Source organism: Urocitellus parryii, chromosome 5, assembly GCF_045843805.1.
Source record: "Urocitellus parryii isolate mUroPar1 chromosome 5, mUroPar1.hap1, whole genome shotgun sequence".
Taxonomy (NCBI): domain Eukaryota; kingdom Metazoa; phylum Chordata; class Mammalia; order Rodentia; family Sciuridae; genus Urocitellus; species Urocitellus parryii.
Window position 1 is genome coordinate 160,568,337 of NC_135535.1, and position 19,065 is coordinate 160,587,401.

At 39.7% G+C, this 19,065-nt stretch overlaps 4 protein-coding genes across 4 annotated transcripts in view; 1 reads left to right on the forward strand and 3 right to left on the reverse strand.

Annotated features, from left to right (window-relative positions):
• Positions 1-2,307, forward strand: part of Fam149b1 (family with sequence similarity 149 member B1) — a 48,174-nt gene extending 45,867 nt beyond the window's left edge. The window contains 1 exon segment of the mRNA XM_026390172.2: positions 1-2,307. Within this exon segment, the coding sequence (XP_026245957.2) occupies positions 1-51 (51 nt within the window). The 3' untranslated portion in view covers positions 52-2,307.
• On the reverse strand, positions 70-7,001 carry Dnajc9 (DnaJ heat shock protein family (Hsp40) member C9). The gene is made up of 5 exons (XM_026390173.2): positions 6,538-7,001; positions 6,243-6,383; positions 5,504-5,758; positions 3,071-3,157; positions 70-2,588 (listed from the first exon to the last, which is right to left on the reverse strand). Exons 1-5 carry the CDS (start codon positions 6,715-6,717, stop codon positions 2,469-2,471), a joined length of 783 nt encoding a protein of 260 aa, XP_026245958.1. The 5' UTR covers positions 6,718-7,001; the 3' UTR covers positions 70-2,468.
• A 2,022-nt stretch (positions 7,002-9,023) lies between these two features.
• Mrps16 (mitochondrial ribosomal protein S16) lies at positions 9,024-10,933 on the reverse strand. Its single transcript, XM_026390244.2, has 3 exons — positions 10,778-10,933; positions 10,090-10,350; positions 9,024-9,598 (listed from the first exon to the last, which is right to left on the reverse strand). Exons 1-3 carry the CDS (start codon positions 10,788-10,790, stop codon positions 9,465-9,467), a joined length of 408 nt encoding a protein of 135 aa, XP_026246029.1. The 5' UTR covers positions 10,791-10,933; the 3' UTR covers positions 9,024-9,464.
• Positions 10,934-11,954: 1,021 nt separating this feature from the next.
• The window catches only part of Cfap70 (cilia and flagella associated protein 70), a 95,440-nt gene continuing 88,329 nt past the window's right edge, over positions 11,955-19,065 (reverse strand). Inside the window, exons 26-28 of the mRNA XM_026390245.1 lie at positions 18,251-18,352; positions 12,993-13,040; positions 11,955-12,264 (exon numbers count right to left, since the gene is read on the reverse strand). Coding sequence (XP_026246030.1) covers positions 12,184-12,264; positions 12,993-13,040; positions 18,251-18,352 — 231 coding nt within the window. The 3' untranslated portion in view covers positions 11,955-12,183. The remainder of the gene's footprint in view (positions 12,265-12,992; positions 13,041-18,250; positions 18,353-19,065) is intronic.

Below are 19,065 nucleotides of genomic sequence, written 5' to 3' on the forward strand. Positions count from 1 at the left end.
AAATCTCAAAGCAGAGGTGGACCAATCTCTAAAACCAGGCAGGGACCATAAGACAAATGAGAAGAACCAATCAGGCTGCAGCAAACATGTGGGAAGACTTCAAGAATCAGTGTTCGACCATCAACTGATGGAGAGCGTGTATACAAGATCAACTAGAATCCATCTTCATGAAGAGTTATTTTCGTAAAACTGACTGAGAAAAACAATAGACTACCCACCAAAAGACTGACCAATAGACTACCCACCAAAAGACTACACGGGTAATGTTTCTATCTCCAATTATTGTCTTTCAGTATAAGTTAACCTATTCCACTCGACAGTAAAGACTGTACCCCAAAGATGTAAAAATGAATAATTGCCCCCAAATCACTGCTCATGTTGTCTGTTAAGGATGATTAGTACATTTATAGGATTCTATGAGATTATATATACAACAATAAGTAGCAAATGATTTGATATTAACAATATCACTGGCTTCAGAATATTTCAGCTTGTATTAATTTCTTGAGAGTTGTACTCAGTTTTGTCATTTTTAGGAGATAGTGCTACAAAAAAATCTGAGCTAAAAACATCATTCCTAAAGCTTTCTCATTAGATTTCTAATGAGAATGAAATGGAAGGGCTGAGTAATTAAAGGCCTCAGCATTGGTAAAAAGTAACCCGTATAACCAATTATATCATGTATTTTTTTAGAACAGCTCAACCTTGCTTGTGTGATGTAAGCTTATGCTAATTTTCTTCTTAAAGTATTTTACTGGTTCTGTTTTTTCCCAAATATTTAACTTTTCTTGCAAGCTTTTCTCCTGAAGCTCTAGAAAAGTTAGCATTATTTTTTAAATAATTTATAGAAACTATTTTTGAGCCACCAAAGCACAAATTCCTTAAGAATCTAAGAAACTTGGACTAAAAATTGACCCAATATAAACATATCCTAACAGCAGAAGAAAAGAACCTTGGCATACTTCAGATTTTACCATGGATGTTTTCCTGAGGGTACTCATAAATACAGTAGTGGTTTTAACTATGGCTTAAATGTATTTAAATTTCATTGAACTTACCTTAATTATCATTACCAATGTTAGATCTTATTGTTAATTTTCAGAGTGGATAAATTCAAAATCATAATTTGAGGTGACTAATTATGTCAACGTAATACTTTATCACATGAGGACAGACGCTTCAAACAACTTGCACTGAATTACATTTTAATACAATTAAAAGAGTATTTTTTTAACTTGCTTGTAATCACAAACTGAAAACTGTCATGTGCTTACTTTTAGATAAATTATTATACATAATGTTCAATAGCAATAGGTTTGTTTTATGCATATGGTATATTGAATATGAGTCTACAAATCAGATTTTAAATTGAACAGTCCTTTTTAAAAATCCATCTATTCTAATGAATACATACCACCAACTCATAGAAATATAAGTGAAAATTTGTACTGTTTTCACAAATCAGTCCACTGACTGCCCTGTAACAAATCACTGGATCCATATATGGCTTGCCTTTCAAAGTTAAGAGTCAGAAGGTTATTTAGCCCAATTCCCTCATTCTTGTGTGTTTGTGTCTTCAAACCAGTGCAATTTTCTTTTACTTTAATATATAGAATCTGACAACTTTAGATCTTATTTTGTACAGAAGAGGGAGCTAAGGACACCAAGCAGCAATCAGACAGGACTATAACATATCTCTTTATGCTAGAGAAACCAGGCTTTCTATTGTCATGCTAACTAGGATTATTTTTTTGGCCTCTTCTTTATCCAAAACACCATATTTTATCTATATCACATTTAAATGATATAGGGGATCATTTAAAACGCCCCTAATTTTTTACTTATTTAATCATATATAAAATCCCAAAATGTTTGAAGTAATCCGAGTACTTGCTTCTTCTATACCTCAGGAATAGGAGTACAAAACCTGCCTCAGGGAGGGGAAAAAAATAGGAGAGGGTCTTAATATTGAAGATCATTAAGACCAAAAGCAAACTGGCCAATTATTTGGAAGACAGCTGCTCAGCAAGTAAGTGTTCTTTCTAACTAGGTCTAAAAGACAGGCACACACTGAAAGTACTACATAAAGATCCACATTCTTCCCCCGCCTCTCCAGTGCTGGGGATTAACCCAGCGACGCAAGTGTTATACCACTGACCTATATCCTTAGCCTTAGACCCACATTCTAGATATGGATGAAGAGCCATAGAAGTGCTATCAGAAGTATACCACCCTCCCAACTTCACTATCACATTCCTTCACATGAGGATATCACAGTGTCAGGTAATTTCTAGGTTACACTAAAAACAGCTTCAAAATTTCTGCTTAGTTTAGTCAATCTAAGTAATTTAGGCTGGAAAGACAACTTCTCTCAAGAGTTAGGTTAACTTTTTCCTTTAAGTGTTGACTACACCTTGCTTCCAGTGGCACTGATGAAAGCTTAAGGATCTTTGAAGAGAAAAATTCCATTATTTCTTTTCTTTCTTGAGAGCGGATCTTTTCCCTCCTCCTTTGGAAGGTTTGCAGTATTTTGCTTCCATCTGAGCCAGAAAATTGTCCATTTCCTTTTGCCGATCCTTTTGTCTACTCTGTTTGAAAAGTTAAAAAACAAGGCTGTCAAAATGCCACACTATCCAAAGTATTTCATGGTTACTAGAAATTGGGGGCAAAAAGGAATGGCAGAACTACACGGGGTTTCTTTTCTTTTTCTTTCTTTCTTTCTTTTTTTTTTTTTTTTTTTAAAGAATGTTAGGGCTGGGGCTGTAGCTCAGTGGCAGAGCACTTGCCTAGCATTTGTGAGGCACTGGGTTTGGGTCCTCAGCACCACATAAAAAATAAATAAAATAAAGGCATTCTGTCCATCTACAACTACAAAAAGCTTTTTTAAATGTTTGGGTTTTTTATACCCAGTGCCTCACACAAGCACTCTACCACTGAGCCACAACTGCAGCCCCTACATGGAGTTTCTTTTAGAAAGTGATGAAATGTTCTACCATTAGATACCACAAATATGCTTCTGAAAATTATTTTAAAGATAGGAGTCAGAACTGAACAAATCTGCCAAGTTTACCTGAATGAGTGCTTTCAAGTTATCCACTCCTTCATCAAGCCCCAACTCCTTCCTGCTCATTTCTGCTTCTTTAGCTTCTTCTTGAGCCTGAAGCAGAAACTCTCATGAGACTTCAGGGCAACCAGGAAATGCTTACAGTAACACTTTCTTTCTCAAAAGAAATCCTTGATGATTTGAGAATTTTATCAACAGATAAAATGAGTAAAATTACATAAATGTTATTCACTAGATTGAACAACAAACACTGGTATCAGGCAATACATTCTCTAACTAAAAAAAAAGCATTTGTTTTTTTCTCATTTCTACTTGCTAGAAGTAGCAAATACCCTAACATCATAAACCACATGGTTATAGAAAGGAAAACATACTTCAGGTGCAATATACCTGTAATCCCAGAGGCTCTGGAGGCCGAGGCAGGAGGATCACAAGTTCAAAGCCAGCCTCAGCAACATAGTGAGACCCTGTCTCAAAATTAAATACAAACGAGAGCAGGGGATGTCGCTCAAGTGGTTAAGCATCCCTGAGTTCAATCCCAGGTACAAAGGAAAACATGCTGGGAGAGCCAGGAAAGGTCACTTAACCAAAGATGTTCTCAAAAGGATGTCAGACTATAGGTACTTCGGGATTTTCCTCTGGAAGCTCAATTTACTAAAATGAGACTAGGGACAGTCTGGTGAACAATTCTAGTTTAAAATGATTTCTCCTGAGCAGTCATAAGAAACGTTAACAAATTTAGTTTCGATCTTTATTGATTTCAAAGCTGACTATCCAATTTTCCAGAACACCACAATAAATGGTTCCACCCTCTGGTGAACTTTCCAAGTAACAAAGAATGCTGTTAACACTAGGGATGATGTTTAGATTATTATGTCAATAAATAGTTTCCTTGTATTCAAATTCTCTCTCAGCATCCCTCTCTCACAAGTTTACTGGATAGTCTCAAAAACAAAACCATTTTCTGTTTGACTCAGACCCAGCAAATCAACAAATTCACCCTGATCTACTGGAGGGGCTGTGCTATTTTCCCCTCAAACTCTAGGGATTTTCCTCAAGCTAATGGCCTATTATTGAATACAGGTATACTCAATTTCACCTGGGAAAACGACAAACTGTGAGCCTACTTCTAAGCAGATGTAGCCAATGAAGCAAAACAATTATTTTCTTATGCTTTCCACTTCTCTGCCTAGTTCAACAGAAATGGCCCTGGCCTTTTATGTAGACAAAACAGACCCTTTAAATTTGTACCATGTTATCTTGTTCCTAGAAGCTGCAGAACTTTTCACACACCTGAGTTAGCCACACAAAAGGAACTTCAAGTACCCACCAATATCTAAAATCTTTAATTGTCTGTTCTCCATGGTGCTGCAATTATGAAAGCCAAGCTAAAGAAATGATTACTTTGATATGAGTCCAAAGTAACTTTTCCAGAAGACCAGAGGCAGACATGGCTACTCTAAATTCACTCTCTCCCTAAACTCCATCTATCCTTAAGCACCTTCCTCTGCTATCATTCCCTGGCCCTACCCCAGTTTAATATGGGTGTAAAGATACTCAGGCCATAATACTTATTCTTAATAAGTATTTCTCAAAGGCCATTAAAAACACCCTTAAAAATATTCATTTGAAAAAAATGTGATCCAACTTAAGAATCAATCCCCAAAAAAGGCTCAAGAACCTGCATTTCTGCATTGTGAATTTTATTTAAAAATTTGATATACATTAGCTGTACAAATTTATGAGGTAAGCAATCTACTCTGCTCTGTACCCCTCCCCCACTGGGTACTGAAGATTGATCCAGGGGCTTACATATGTCAAGTTACGGTATACTCCTGGCTTTATTTTGAGACAGGGTCTTACTAAATTGCCCAGACTGGTCTCAAAGTTGTGATCCTCCTGCCTCAGTCTCCTGAGTAACAGGCAGATACCACAACACCCAATTTTTTTTTTCTTTTTTTGGTGTGTGTGTGTGTGTGTGTGTGTGTGTGTGTGTGTGTGTGTAGTTCTAGGGATCAAGCGCTCCACCATTGAGCTACACCACACTGCAACCTGTACTTTTTAACAAGACACAATCTCTTGCATCCTTCTCCTTGTTCATCAACCAAGTAAGGACTTGCCTCTATGTTACACACCTGGGCTCCACATCACTTCATCTGATGAGTGCTTCAGCAAAGTCATAAGAATTGGCACATATGAAAGATATTTCAGTATCACCCTAAGATGATACTAAACAATTCATGCAATAAAATCATCTTGAGCACCACATACCAAAATAAAGAGGTTTTTCTTGAACTGATGATCATATAATTACATGAAAGCTATAGACCAACCTAACCTTAACCCTTGTCCACAGTCTTTAAATATTGTTATAAATACTCTCAAATCCTATTTGTAGGAAATTAAGATACAAACCATCAATAGCATTTAAACTCTTACCCTCCTTTTCCTTGCATTCATTTTTTGTTTTGACTCTTTAACAAAGGCATTATAGGATGGGACCTCTTTGGCGTCAATAGCTTGCTGAATGATGTTCCTTATCCTGGGTTCCTCTGTGTACTGCACACAAAGCACAGACTCCATGATCTGATCCATGTCACCCTTGAAGTCCAGATAGGCCTGCTTAATATCAGCCAGTTCTTCTTCAGAACCTTTGTAGGTTTTTTCAAAAGCCTGAATGTCCTCTAGAGATATCTGATGATAAAGGAGATGGCTGTAATATCAAGAATCTTATTTTAAATAAAAGGTATACTAGTAAAACTGAAGATTTAAGTGCTTCTTCGCAAACACAACAGTGTTTTGAGTCAAAATTGTGGCAAGTAACCAAATTTCCCATGCCTAAGATTTTTTCAGAGTTCTCCCTACTCCATCAGTCACAACTGCTAAACTAGGAATCAGTGAAAAGAAATTTAAGTTTTCAAAAGGATGGGAAGAAAACCATATAAACATATACACAACTGAATACGTAAGATACATCCTGAACACACACTCCAGTCTTCGCCACACAATCACATTGTATCAGCATGAAATGAAAGGCCTGTTAATACTTAAGTGTGCCGTGTTAAATTCCTCAGTTTCTTCAAAATTAACACAAAATTAAAGGCCTCCCATGGCACTTAATGAACGTTTGTTTATTAAATGATGGGAATAATCAAAGAAATCTTCAAAGCCCACCTACCTTTTTAAAGAGTAACCTCCAGTAGGCCTCCCAGTCGCGGTCTTGGTTGAGCAACGTAGAGTCCTCGTCCACTGTTCCCTGCTCATCATACACTGTTCTCTGCTCTTTGTCACTTAGAACCGCATAAACTCTCCCAAGGATCTGAGAGAAAAAAGCATCCAAAACTCACCCGTGCCCTTACCCACACCGCGAAAAATAAAGGTAGAAAACGCCAGGTCAAGATCACGCACCTCCCCTAGGCGGTTCGCAGTGGTTGGAAGCCCAAAAGACTGAATCCCAGCGTAGTCACACGTACCTGGAACCGGAGGGTAGCGTCTTTCTTGTCTCCCTCGTCCACCCGGTCAGGGTGAACCTGCAGGGACACTTTGTGGTAGCCGCGACGAACCTCGCCGTCTGAGGCCTCGCGCCGCACGCCCAGCACCCGGTAAAGGTCGGCGGTACCGAACACCTGCTCGCATTGCGCCAACAGCCCCATGCTGAGAAGCGGAAGGGCTCCACGAAAGAAGCAAGTCTTCTTGGCACCTGACTTAGTTTGCCTGGCTTCCTTTTCCCGCTCAAAAAGCCCAGGGCGCCTGCGTCACAAAATACGCGGAAGGGGCGGGGCCGCGCCGAGTAGACTCACTTTACGGCCGCTGCAAAGAGGGCGTGGCCAAGTTTTCCCCGGCCTTGGAAAAACCAGACCCGGAAGTGCAACCGGCACCTGGGTTTTCTAGAGCTGGAGCCCTAACCGTCACGGGCCCGCCACATCCTCTCGATCCCGCCCTCCTCTTGCTGTGGAACTTTATCTCCTATGTTGCTCCCAGTGTTCCAGCAGGCACTTCTTCACTGATAAGAATATCCGTGTATTAGGTTGTATTTACAAGTCAAAGTTTTTTTTTTAAATAACTGGTCAGTATCAGATTCAGTAATTTCACATGGCTCAACCTGTTAAGTAAATTTGTATTTTCCTAAATAATTCAGTAGTGTTAGGGTACTTTCTTTCAAGCCCTGCAGCAAAAAGACTATTTGAATAAAAGCACAAAACACCAGTCTTAGTATTTTAAAAAACGAAACTCTGACAGTACTCATGTCAACCCCAATCATCTTCCTGCTCCAGAGTTACCTTATACACTGGAGGAGGTAAGATGACCCAACCTCTCATTTTAGTAAAGACCGAAGCTGCTGAAGCAGAAACTATTTAATGCTTAGTAAAGTTCACAGCGGAATTTGAGCATATTGGATTTGGGGGGACAGCAGGGTGGCTGGGGCTATCATCCAATACATGTGTGAAACAGGCTTGGAGATCCAAAGCAAGACTAAGGCTGGAGAAAATTTTGGAAATCAAGATAAGCCCACACAAGAAATATGTGTATACAGATCTTAGTCCAGACAAAGGATAAACCAGAATGGAAAGTGAGTTGAAAGAAACTCGTTGGAGCTCAAAATAATAACCCATTTCACATCAGTTCTCCTCACAATCAGGAATTTCCAGAATCCCATAATCCTCTGCCAGAAGTTCCTGCAAAGCCTCAAACTTTCCAAGCCACGTTGATCTTTCAAACATCCAGAGTTGCCAGGGTTTTCAAAAGCATTTCTCAGAACCCAGGTCAAATCTACATAAACTCCATTGCCTGTCTCGTCATGTCTTGAAAGTCTTCTCAAAGCAAGTAGAAGCCAACCAAAACAATCCTAGGGGAGTTTCCAAGACTCTAGAATTTGAGATGACCATTAATTGTTCTCAGAATATAGAACCCAGAGAATACGTTTGAATATTGATAGTTTTTTTTTTTTAAAGAGAAAGAGAGGAGAGAGAGAGAGAGAATTTTTAATATTTATTTTTTAGTTCTTGGCGGACACAACATCTTTGTTGGTATGTGGTGCTGAGGATCGAACCTGGGCCGCACGCATGCCAGGCGAGCGCGCTACCGCTTGAGCCACATCCCCAGCCCTAGAAACTTTTTAATTTCCTGTATCTCAGTCTTTTTCTTTTCCTTTCTTTTTTTTTTTTTTTTGTCTTATCTTGGTGCCAGGGATTGAATTTGAATCCAGGGGTGCTTAGCCACCAAGGCACATCCTCAGCCCCCTCCTCTTTTTTTTTTTTTTTTGAGACAGGGTCTTGCTAAGTTGCTTAGGGCCTAAGTTGCTGAGGTTCGCTTTGAACTTGCAATCTTCCTGCCTCAGCCTCCCAAGCCCCTGGGATTATAGGCATGTGTCAACACACCTGGCTGTATCAGTCTTATACCAAACTTTGAAATATATATTATCCAGAAGGCACTAAAACCATGTAATTTATGCTTACAGTTATGGAATTCTGCATCTCTTGGGGGACAGATACTGTGATATTTTGTTTTGGTAACCAATCATTTATGTTACCAGACTCATGACACCTAAACATGATCCTATTACTGAATTTCTTAGTAGACTTTTAAAAAGCATCCCACCTTTATTTATTTTTTCCCCTATACATACAACATATGTTGAACAGGACTTTCCAGGTAGGTACATTGGGGTGCTTTACAAAATCAGCTTCCTTCTAATTTCTCATCCTTAAAAGGTAGGCTATTACAGCCCAAAAGCAATTTTCATGATCAATTTGACTTTGTAAAGTTACAATTACATGTCAAGCAAAACAATCTACAATTACAAAAAAAAAAAAAAGAATAAGAGATCTATGTTCTCATGGGATGATCAAGAATGATTAAGGAAACATTTGGATAGGTCAAGTCACTCTGGTTGGGAGTTTTTTTTTTGTTGTTTTTTTTTTTTAAAGAGAGAGTGAGAGAGGAGAGAGAGAGAGAGAGAGAATTTCCAACATTTATTTTATTTAGTTCTCGGCGGACACAACATCTTTGTTGGCATGTGGTGCTGAGGATCGAACCCGGGCCGCACGCATGCGAGGCGAGCGCGCTACTGCTTGAGCCACATCCCCAGCCCCATGGGAGTTTTTGAAGCAGGAAAGTTTTGAACTTTAATTGTAAATTTGCCCAAATGATCCAAGGACAACCCAAAGTCCAATCTTCCCCACAGCTACAGTTTTTCCCCAAAATGACATCCAGAAATGCTTAATATCTAGACCCAGCTCTTATACAAAAACAAATCTCTGGGCTCCGCTTAAGCTAGGCCAGAAGAATATGGTAACTTAGAAAACTCCATTTATTGACCTCCAAACCCAACAAATTTATGAGCTCCACACAAGTGTTTTAGGGGACCTTGACTTTGTAACCACTGTTATATTCACTGAAGTCAACTTGCTTCTGTTTCTATAGCTTCTGTATCTGTTTTCTGTGAAGCTAAGAGAAGTTCACGTGCCCGTTTTCTTCGCAGTCTCTCAGCATTTGTGATCACCATGGGATGCAGAGGGAAAAAGCCAGAAAGACCTAAAAGCAACAGGATATTCATTTATTATAATAGACTACAAGCCAATGTTTCCCTGAGAAGTTTGCCTCACAGAATTGAGGTCTGAGTTCAGACCCAGAGTATGGATGTAAATGCCTCTCACCTACCCAACTTTCTCCTTCCTCTTCCTCCAACCTCCTCCCTCCATTTACTGCAAGGAGTCAGTGGATGATGTCTGTTTCCTAACATTATTCTCCTTACTTGAAAAAAAGATAAACTAACAGATGGCCATTGGAGATATGTTATTCCCATTTTTAGCATAAAATCCCAGCCACTTATAAAGGCTTCATAAAGAAGTCCATAAAAGGAATCTCCAGATTCCAAATGACAATTAGATCACAACTTCAGTTTCCACTCCAGTCCTGAGCAGTCTGGAGGGAATGAAAAACATTCTTCAATCTCAGATGATGAGAACTTAGAACTGACTTCAGTGTAAAATCCCCCCAATGAGTTAAGACCAGAGCTGAGTTACCCAGAAGCTTCTCCATAGGCTTAGAGAGGTGGGCTCCACAGCCAATCCAATGCCGGATCCTTTCCAGGTTGAGGGCAACGAGTTTTTCTCCATGACAGTTGGGCAGTGGATCATAAGAGCCCACCTGCTCCACGAAACGGCCATCCCTGGGACATTTGTTGTGAGCCGCCACAATACGGTAAAAGGGCCGATTGGTGCAGCCACTCAGAGCAAGGCGGATGGTTAAATGGCCCCCATGATAGGCCTTGCAGAGGAGGGTAGCTATAGAGAAATAATTGGTTAAGACACAAGATCAGAGAGCACAAAGCAGGCAAAAATGAGATAGTCAGAGGAACAATTCCCTTCTTCCACTCAAATGTCTTCAATCCCAATGTTTTCTAGTTCATGTGGCTTAGATACCATCCTCTTTGTGAAACATCCCTTCACTGCTCCAGCCAGAAATGCTCGCCTCATTCCCAAATCCATTCCGAAAAGGCCTACCATTTACAAACTCTTTGACTTTGTCATACCCTTAACTGCCTCATCTGTAAAGTGAGATGAGGGTTTCTGGAAGGAAAATTTGAGCAGAGGGTCAACTGTAACGCTGTGTGGCTGATCCAGCGCGCCTAGGAGAGCGCTGCTGCCTCTAGTCCTGGACGCCCCAGCTCCCGCCACCGCCCGGAAGGTCCCGCGGGCCACGATGACTCACTGAGGTGGACCATGGTGGGGTCCACGTGCGACTCCTCGGATCGTCCCGCTGCTGATACAGACCCGCAGGTGAAGTCGCAGGGCGACTGGGAGAGTCGGCGCCCAGCTGCTGGGACGCCCCGGAGCTTCCGGAACCCAAACGCCGCAGTCCCGGAAGCTGGCGTCCCCTCGCCCCGCCTCTTCCGCTCTCCCCCACCTTGTTCCCAGGGTGCTACACCATGCGGCCTTCGGGGCGGTCTAGTTCTTAGGAGTGGATGTGTGACCCTCTCTGGGATGAGTGCCCGCTGGAGTGGGGAACTGGGGAAAATGCCGGTCACGTTCAGGGGAGGGCTAAGTGTTCCCCAAACCCATACATCCCGCAAACGTGTTTTGAGCACCTGGTGGTGCCGCGGCGCCGTCCTGAGAACCTAAATACAAAAGGGTGCTGTCCTCTCCCCTCAGGGAGCTCTGTCTAGTAGGGAGTCGGTGGGAGCGCACCAGAAAAGCTAAGGGCGGTCTGTACTCACAGCGGGGGTAAGTAGAGAAAGGGAAGCCGAGAAGGTGACGCCGGGATTTTCTCGGGAGACTTCGCAAAGGGGACAGCGTTTGGGCCGAGACAAGGAGTTTATCTTTCTGTTTACTAGTTTGCCTCTCACTTTTCCTCTTACTCTTTTCCCACTCCCAGAGGCAGTCACATCATATTAGGAGAACCTTTATTCCTGCTTTTGCTGTACTGTGATCCAAGAAGGCAGAAGTGGAGTATGATTTGTCATCTTCAGTGAAGAGATTGGCATTTCTTATAGGGTGTTGTCTTCATAGACCTTGTGGTTTAGATCCATGAAAATACCCCTGGTTCATTAGGAGTTAGAACCTCAGACTGCAGCAAAGCTTCTTAGTTCATCGTTGGTTCCAAAGGTCCTGGCCACAACTACTATGCTCTTTGCTCTAGTAAGTTGACCCAGCATAGGAGTCTTTTAGGCCCACCTTTGAAGATGATGGCTTAATTCCAAGTTCCAGTACGTGAACCTGGCTATGGACATTGGCAGCTGACTGTGACTCCACTGTACCTTAATTTAATTTCTATACATAAATTATATAATGATTTATACATTTATATGATCTATATATATATATATATATATATATATATATATATATATAGTACATACTACTTATAGTTTAGTATACCCTACCTCCAGAACCACACTGATGAATTGTCTGTCTCTTGTTTACATTTTTATTATGATCCAGTTTATATGGATTAGTAAAATATCCAGTAACAGCCAATGGAAATAAATGAATGAGTTTCTCTTCATTGAAAACAAACATTCTTTGGTTCTCCAGCTCTAGGCTTCATATGGTGAAACTTTCTCAGGAAAGGAAAGGAGCTCAGAGTCCCATACAGAAAATTCTTCAGTTTTAAGGATGTCAGAAAGATGGATTTCCGAAACCAACCATCTCCTGTACTGTGTGGATTTCTGCAAGTAGAGCCTCATCTTTCAGTTTCAGCTACAGGAACAAGGAAGGGAAGTACACAGGTTATATCTGATACACCTAAGTATCTTTGAAGATGACCCCTCATTTATGGGGCCACAGCTAAAGAGCAAAGTCCCCAGGGATGGGATTGGCTTTTCCTATATTTATTTCAATGGAAGCTCTATTAAAATACTTTAGAGCCTTATTTTGTTTATATGGGTACCTTTACTTTCTCAAAATGCATCAGGGGCTATGAGCTTTCATGATTATCTGAATTTAATTTTAGAATCTAGGTTTGTAAGAAAGCCATCTAGTAACCTGCTGAATAACCTTCTCTTACTAGCAAAATCTTAATTTCTTCCCAGGGCAGCAATACTAATCAGTTCAAAAATCACATTCCTGCTTCCTTGGCAGCTGGAGGTAGTCAGATGACTGACTGTGGCCAATGTAAGCTAATATCATTGGGTGGAATACCTAAACAAGCCCTGGAGGTAAAATAGCTATAGTGTGGGGTTCCTTGTTTCTTTTCTCCCATTAAGCTATATTCTAAAACAGTGGAAAAAAAGATCACCTAGACAACATGTAGGTTACAGGTAAAAACCTAGCAGCCCCATGATGATGGCAAAGACAGTAAGAAAAATCTCTCTAAAAATATTCACATCATGAAACGCTCTAAAGTCCTGAATGAAATCGGCACCTTCCTCCTTGTTTCCCAACCTCAGCATGGTGCAGGCAAAATGACAGAGGTATATGCATCGTACCTTTAGTGTGTACTTGTAAGCCTGCTCTGCTTCTAGTTGCCGTCCAGCCTGAAAAAAGTTCAGCAGCTGGTGATGATGACATGTCATACACATGGTGAGAAAAATACATTTCTCCAAATATTTCTACCTAACGAGAGGATTATACCTTCCTGGTTAAGAAACTGAATTCAAAGGGGAAGCAGGAAAATAAAAGGTGGTAAGTAAAGGCCAATATTTTTTAAAATCTCTCCTTTAGCCCAGGAAATTTTTAGAAACAATTTGGCCTCTCATTTTTTTTTTTTTCTGAAAGCTCATGAGTCATTTGTTCCTCCTAGAATTTATGCCATTTTGTTAGTAATTGCAACATTTTACAGTGCATATTATGTGATTTCCATTGTTTTCCTCATGATGTTTTAAGTGCTTTATATATATTCACTTTTAATCCTTATAACCTGGAGATAATTACTATTATTATTATTATTGGTACCAGAGATTGAAATCAGGGGCTCTTAACCACTGAGCCACATCCCCAGCCCATTAAAAAAAAAAAAATGTTATTTTAGATGAACACAATACCTTTATTTATTTTTATGTGATGCTGAGGATTGAACCCAGTGCCTCACACATGCTAGGCAAACACTCTACAGCTGAGATACAATCCCAGTCCCCCAACCCTTTTTATATTTTATTTTGAGACAAAGTCTTGCTAAGCTGTTTAGAACCTTGCTAAGTTGCTGAGGCTGGCTTTGAACTCGTGATCCTCCTGCCTCAGCCTCCCAAGCCACTGGGGATTATGGGCATGTGCCACCTCACTCCCAGATAATTACTATTATTTATCATTCTATGTTAACAGAAAGAAACTTAAGGCACAGAGATTATAAATAACTTGCCAGGGTTTTTTAACTAGTAAGTGGAAGATCTGGGTTTTAAAAAAATGAAGTCTGGCTCCAGAGTCCAAGTTTTTACCTACTATACTTAATCCCATCTCCATGTATTATAAAAAGGAAATATTAGGATTCCTTCCATGCAGCTCTGGATATGAGGTGAGAAAACTAACTACTCTGCCCAGTTGATATATTCCTTGCATGAAGCTCTCCTCCAAGAGTTAAATGAGATGATATATATTCCCTATTACACTTCACAAGTTTGAATATAAGAAGTTAGAATATTCTATGTAAAAAACCACAGAATATTTGCACTGCAAGGAACTTTGGATGTTTAATCCAATCTCCTGATCATGTGGAATTTTTACTAGTTCACAAAATTTGGATGCCCCAAACCCTCACTTCCTACAACATCTACCCTCTGAAATATTACCTCCTGAAGTTCCAGTATACCTGCTCTTTCTACCACTACTATCTCTGACTCCTTCCTGATGAAGGGAGGCAGAGGCCCAAATGATGTGAGCATCCAGAATAGTCAAAGCAGTTTTTTTTTTTTTAACATTTACTTTTAGTTGTAGTTGGACACAATACCTTTATTTTATTTTATTATGTGGTGCTGAGGATCGAACCCAGGGCCTCACATGCTAGGCGAGCGCTCTACCTCTAAGCCACAATCCCAGCCCCTCCAAACAGTTTTGAAAAATAATTGTATTATTCTGAACATCATGACAGTAATGTTTAATAGAGCTTCCATGAAATAAAGATATACATTTTTATGTGTGGAGAGTGGTGATAGTGACTGGGAGACTAGTGTCTGAGGTTGGGCTCCCTGATGACTTCATGCCTATGGCATACTTGTTGACTGGGAAAGTTTCTGTGTAAAGGCATATGGAGATGTCCTCCATGCTAGAGTCTTATCAGCTTTGACCTTATTCTCAGGCACAGCAGCTCCTGGGAATGAAGGAACTTCCTTGCTAAGGAAACAACAATGTTTTACCAGTTCCATGCTCCTGAATCTGCCCTCTGATTGGTAACTTTAAACAGTGGACTTTCTTCAGAGCTGCACAAAGCTCCTAACATTGCACATTGCAACTGTAGAATGTAACTGAGGAAATAGCTGTATTCTGTTGCTAATTCTGTTAACTTCATGAATACAAAGAATAATGCTTGGGGATGGGGTTGTGGCTTAGTGGAGGCCCTGGGTTCATCCTCAGCACCACATGTAAATAAATAAAATAAAGGTATTGTGTCCAACTACAACTAAAATAATATTTTTAAAAAATAATGTTTGCATAGCCTTTCATCTGATTTAGAGACATATATGATAAAAATTGCTGGTGTAATTCTTGAGACCCGATTCTCCATCAGAGAGCAGCTGCTCCATCTCTGACTCCAGCTGCTTTATCGTCAAGATCTGCTTGTGTTTCCTCTTTATTTCTTCCCATCTCTCATTGCCCCTTGCTGGAACATGCTAGTTTGGCTGCACTGGTCATGGCACTTATCATGTATTTTTCTTAAGAAACTTACTTAGATATGGCATTGTGTTGAGATCCACAGACAAGTCCAGATGGTGCCTGGCACTTTGCCAAGAGAAGTGGTTTGAGAAGTAACGCCAGCAAGCCATTAAGATGATGGAGATTCCTTAATGACTGACTGCTGTGTCTAGATTATGTCAATTAAGTTAAGTTGTGTGTAATCATTAAGATGATGATTCCTTTTTGGTTGACTGCTGTATCTAGTTAAGTTAAGCTGTGTGTAATTAGTTGGGTATATATACTTCTCAGTCCCGTAATAAAGCGGCTCCTGCTGTATCAACCTTCACAAGTTCCTTGTCACACACACCCTCCCCCTTAGTTTGCCCAGCCAGATTGCGGCAGCATTGCCAGATTACAGGTAGGAATGTGAGTAAATAATGTTACAGTGCACTTAAAAGTTTATATTGTGGTACTGATTTACATCCACTAGCAATTATGAGAATCCTCATTAATGTTGGTAATACCATACTTTAATTTTTGCCTCGAGAATTGTGAATTTGTCACATTATTTTGAATTGTATTTTCATGCTTTCTAGTGATCTACTTTAGCAAGCTGCATATTCCTATCCTGTGCCTATTTTTTAAACCAGTTTGTTGATAGGGGTTTTTTTTTCCTTATTATAGGAGCTATTTATATAACTTGGATACTAATTTTATGTCACTGGGTTTTCTGTTTTGATATGTGTGAGTTTCCAACCTTAAAGTAGTTCATTTACTGGTGTTTTATTTTTAGTTTGTGCTTTTAGAGCCCTAAGAAAACTTCCATAAGCCAAGATCATAGGGATCTTCTCTGTATTTGTTCTAGGTATTCAACAGGTTTTGCTTTTAAGATTTGGGTCTTTAAACCAGCTGGAATTGTGCATGTGTGTGTGTGCGTGTGCGCGTGTGCGGGTGCGTGTGTGTGTGTGTGTGTGTGTGTGTGTGTTTGTGTTTGTAGGGGGGTGTGAGATAAGAAACTAATTTCTTTTTCAAATGGGTAGGATCCAATTTCCCCACCACTATTTATTAAATATCTACTTGCTCCTCATTTTCAGAGACTAAATTGTGTTTTTAAAATGGCTTACATTAAAGCACACTTTATATACCACAGAATTCACTACTTTCAAGGTCTAGTAAGTTGTTCAACCATCACCATGATCCAGTTTTATTGTTTTTGTTGTTGTTGTTTTTTAATATTTATTTTTTAGGTGTAGATGGACACAACACAATGCCTTTATTTTTATGTGGTGCTGAGGATCGAACCCGGGTCTCGCCTGTGCTAGGTGAGCGCTCTACCACTGAGCCACAACCCCAGCCCAGGTGTTTTTTGTTTGTTTTTTTTAACAATACCTTTTATTTTATTGATTGATTTTGATGTGATGCTGAGGACCAAACCCAGGGCCTTGCACGCTAGGCAAGCGCTCTACTGCTGAGCCACAACCTCAGCCATGATCAAGTTTTAAAAAACTTCTGTTACCCTGAAAAGTTCTTCATGTATTTGTTGTGGTGATGCACACCTATGATCCCAGCAGATCTGGAGATTGCTGCAGGAGGATCACAAGTTCAAAGCCAAGGCCCTAAGAATTTAGTGAGACCCTGCCTCAAAAAACAAAAAACCAAAAAGGGCTGGGGATGTGGCTCTGCGGTTCAATGCTCCTGGGTTCAATCCCTGGTACCAAAAATAAAAAATAAAATAAAAATAAATAAAGAAAAGTTTTTTCATGCCTATTTTATAGTCCTCATTCTCACCCCACCCTTGCCTCCAGACAACCATTAATCTATTTTTACTGTTTATATAGTTTTTCTAATTTCAAATAAATGGAATCATAACAGATGTAGTCTTTTTGCCTTTCTTTTTTCATTTACATTAATGTTTTTGAGGCTCATCCACATTGCTAATATGTATCAAAATTTCATTGTAATTATGGAGTAGTACTATATTGTGTAAATATTCTCATTTTGTTTACTCATTCACTGATGGAGTAAACAAATGTTTCCCATTTTGAGCCACTAGGAAATACTGTGATAAAAATTTACATACAAATTACATTTTTATTTTGTTCAATTCTCTTATAATATTCCCTCTTTCGTGTCATTGGTCATTGAAAAACTGAGGGTGGGACTGGAATTGTAGCTCAGTGGCAGAGCACTTGCCTAGTACATGTGAGGCACTGGGTTCGATCCAAATAAAAATAAATAAAGGTTAAAAAAAAAACTGAGGGTGGCTCTCATTATTCCCAATTTGATCTTAGACTAATGTGCAAGTTATTTAAGTCTCACTATAGGAGAGTTATTTTTTTATTTTTATTATTTTTTTTAATGAATTATATTTATTTATTTATTTATTTTTAGTTCTCGGCGGACACAACATCTTTGTTGGTATGTGGTGCTGAGGATCGAACCCGGGCCGCACACATGCCAGGCGAGCGCGCTACCGCTTGAGCCACATCCCCAGCCCCGAGTTATTTTTTTAATAGGTAAAGTACCTATCAAGAACTCCCGTAATACCTTCTTCAACCTTGTCCTTGAATCAAGGACAAGCACCCTCAGCCACAGATTGAGAGGAAGAAATGATTCAGAAAGACTCAGAGAGCATCTTCTTCACGGATCCTTAATCTGGTTTGTGTTCTAACAGAACAATGGTCACATTTTTAGAACTCCCTTAACTAGAAAATCACATTTGAATATATGAGTTTTATATACAATGCAAGTAGAGGATTCTCAGGATGGCCTTTCCGTTGTCATCGGTAATAATGACCAAATCTAGATCTCATTAAACTACAACTATTATGCATTAATAGCCATCTTCTATCTCTCACTTACTTTGCCCCTAACCTCTGCTCCCTAAAAGGCATTGCATAAGAATAATAAGAATACTCACTTTCAGGCAGACCAGAGCCAGGTATGCCCATACTTCAGCATTGTAGTTGTTTAACACATTAGCTTCAGAGAGAGCATCTTCAGCCTCCATGAGCTCTTCCAGCTTGACAGCAAAGACAGACACATGAATTGTAAGGTAAAGTAGTCTCCACTTAAACAGCTGGAGTCAGCTTAGATAAAACCACTATGTCCAAGTAATGTATGTCCATGATCACTACCAGTAAGGTTATCAATGTTTTATATTTTTAGCATCCAAATTAGTCAAACAAAATATTAGGTGGTGGTACAATATATGAACCAAATTAAAAGAGAAACTGCTCTGACTAAAAAGTGAGGAGATTCTAGAGCCCTGCCTGAGACTCTCAACTTCCTCTTCTTCTTCTTCCTTCTATAGCCCTCTTCCTCCTTCCCTCTATAGCAGTCCCACAGGTCTTCTGTGAACCATGAAGCTTTTAAGTCCTTGGATTGGAAAGTCATGAATACTCACTATCATGTGTGCGTCATTCAGTGTTTTTCCCATCTACACTGGACTGTCAGATACCTTTTTAGGTTTTTTTCTTTGAAGTTTGCTTTTCTTTCTTGAGGCTAGAGTCTATTAAAATACTACTGTTGAGAAGGCTTCCTTTCTCCTAAAATGTTATTTAAAGCCTGATCCTGAGCAATCAATGTAGTATTCAGGATCTCTAGGATACCCCCCCTGAGATAAAATAAAATCATAAAAATCACATAAAATCATGACTGCTTCCTTAAACTATGAGTTTTCTTTGTAATACTTTCAAAAGGTCTAAGGAAAGAATAAGCCTGTCTTCACCTCCC

Bases quoted from the DNA above. Each gene is read 5' to 3' on its own strand.
- Dnajc9 (XM_026390173.2), bottom strand. From the start codon at position 6,717: ATGGGGCTGTTGGCGCAATGCGAGCAGGTGTTCGGTACCGCCGACCTT. The intron at 6,384-6,537 runs GTACGTGTGACT...TTTTTCTCTCAG, and splicing joins ACGCTACCCTCCGGTTCCAG to ATCCTTGGGAGAGTTTATGC. The intron at 5,759-6,242 runs GTAGGTGGGCTT...CTTTATCATCAG, and splicing joins GGAGGTTACTCTTTAAAAAG to ATATCTCTAGAGGACATTCA.
- Mrps16 (XM_026390244.2), bottom strand. The intron at 9,599-10,089 runs GTAACTCAGCTC...TGTTGCTTTTAG, and splicing joins GCCTATGGAGAAGCTTCTGG to GTCTTTCTGGCTTTTTCCCT.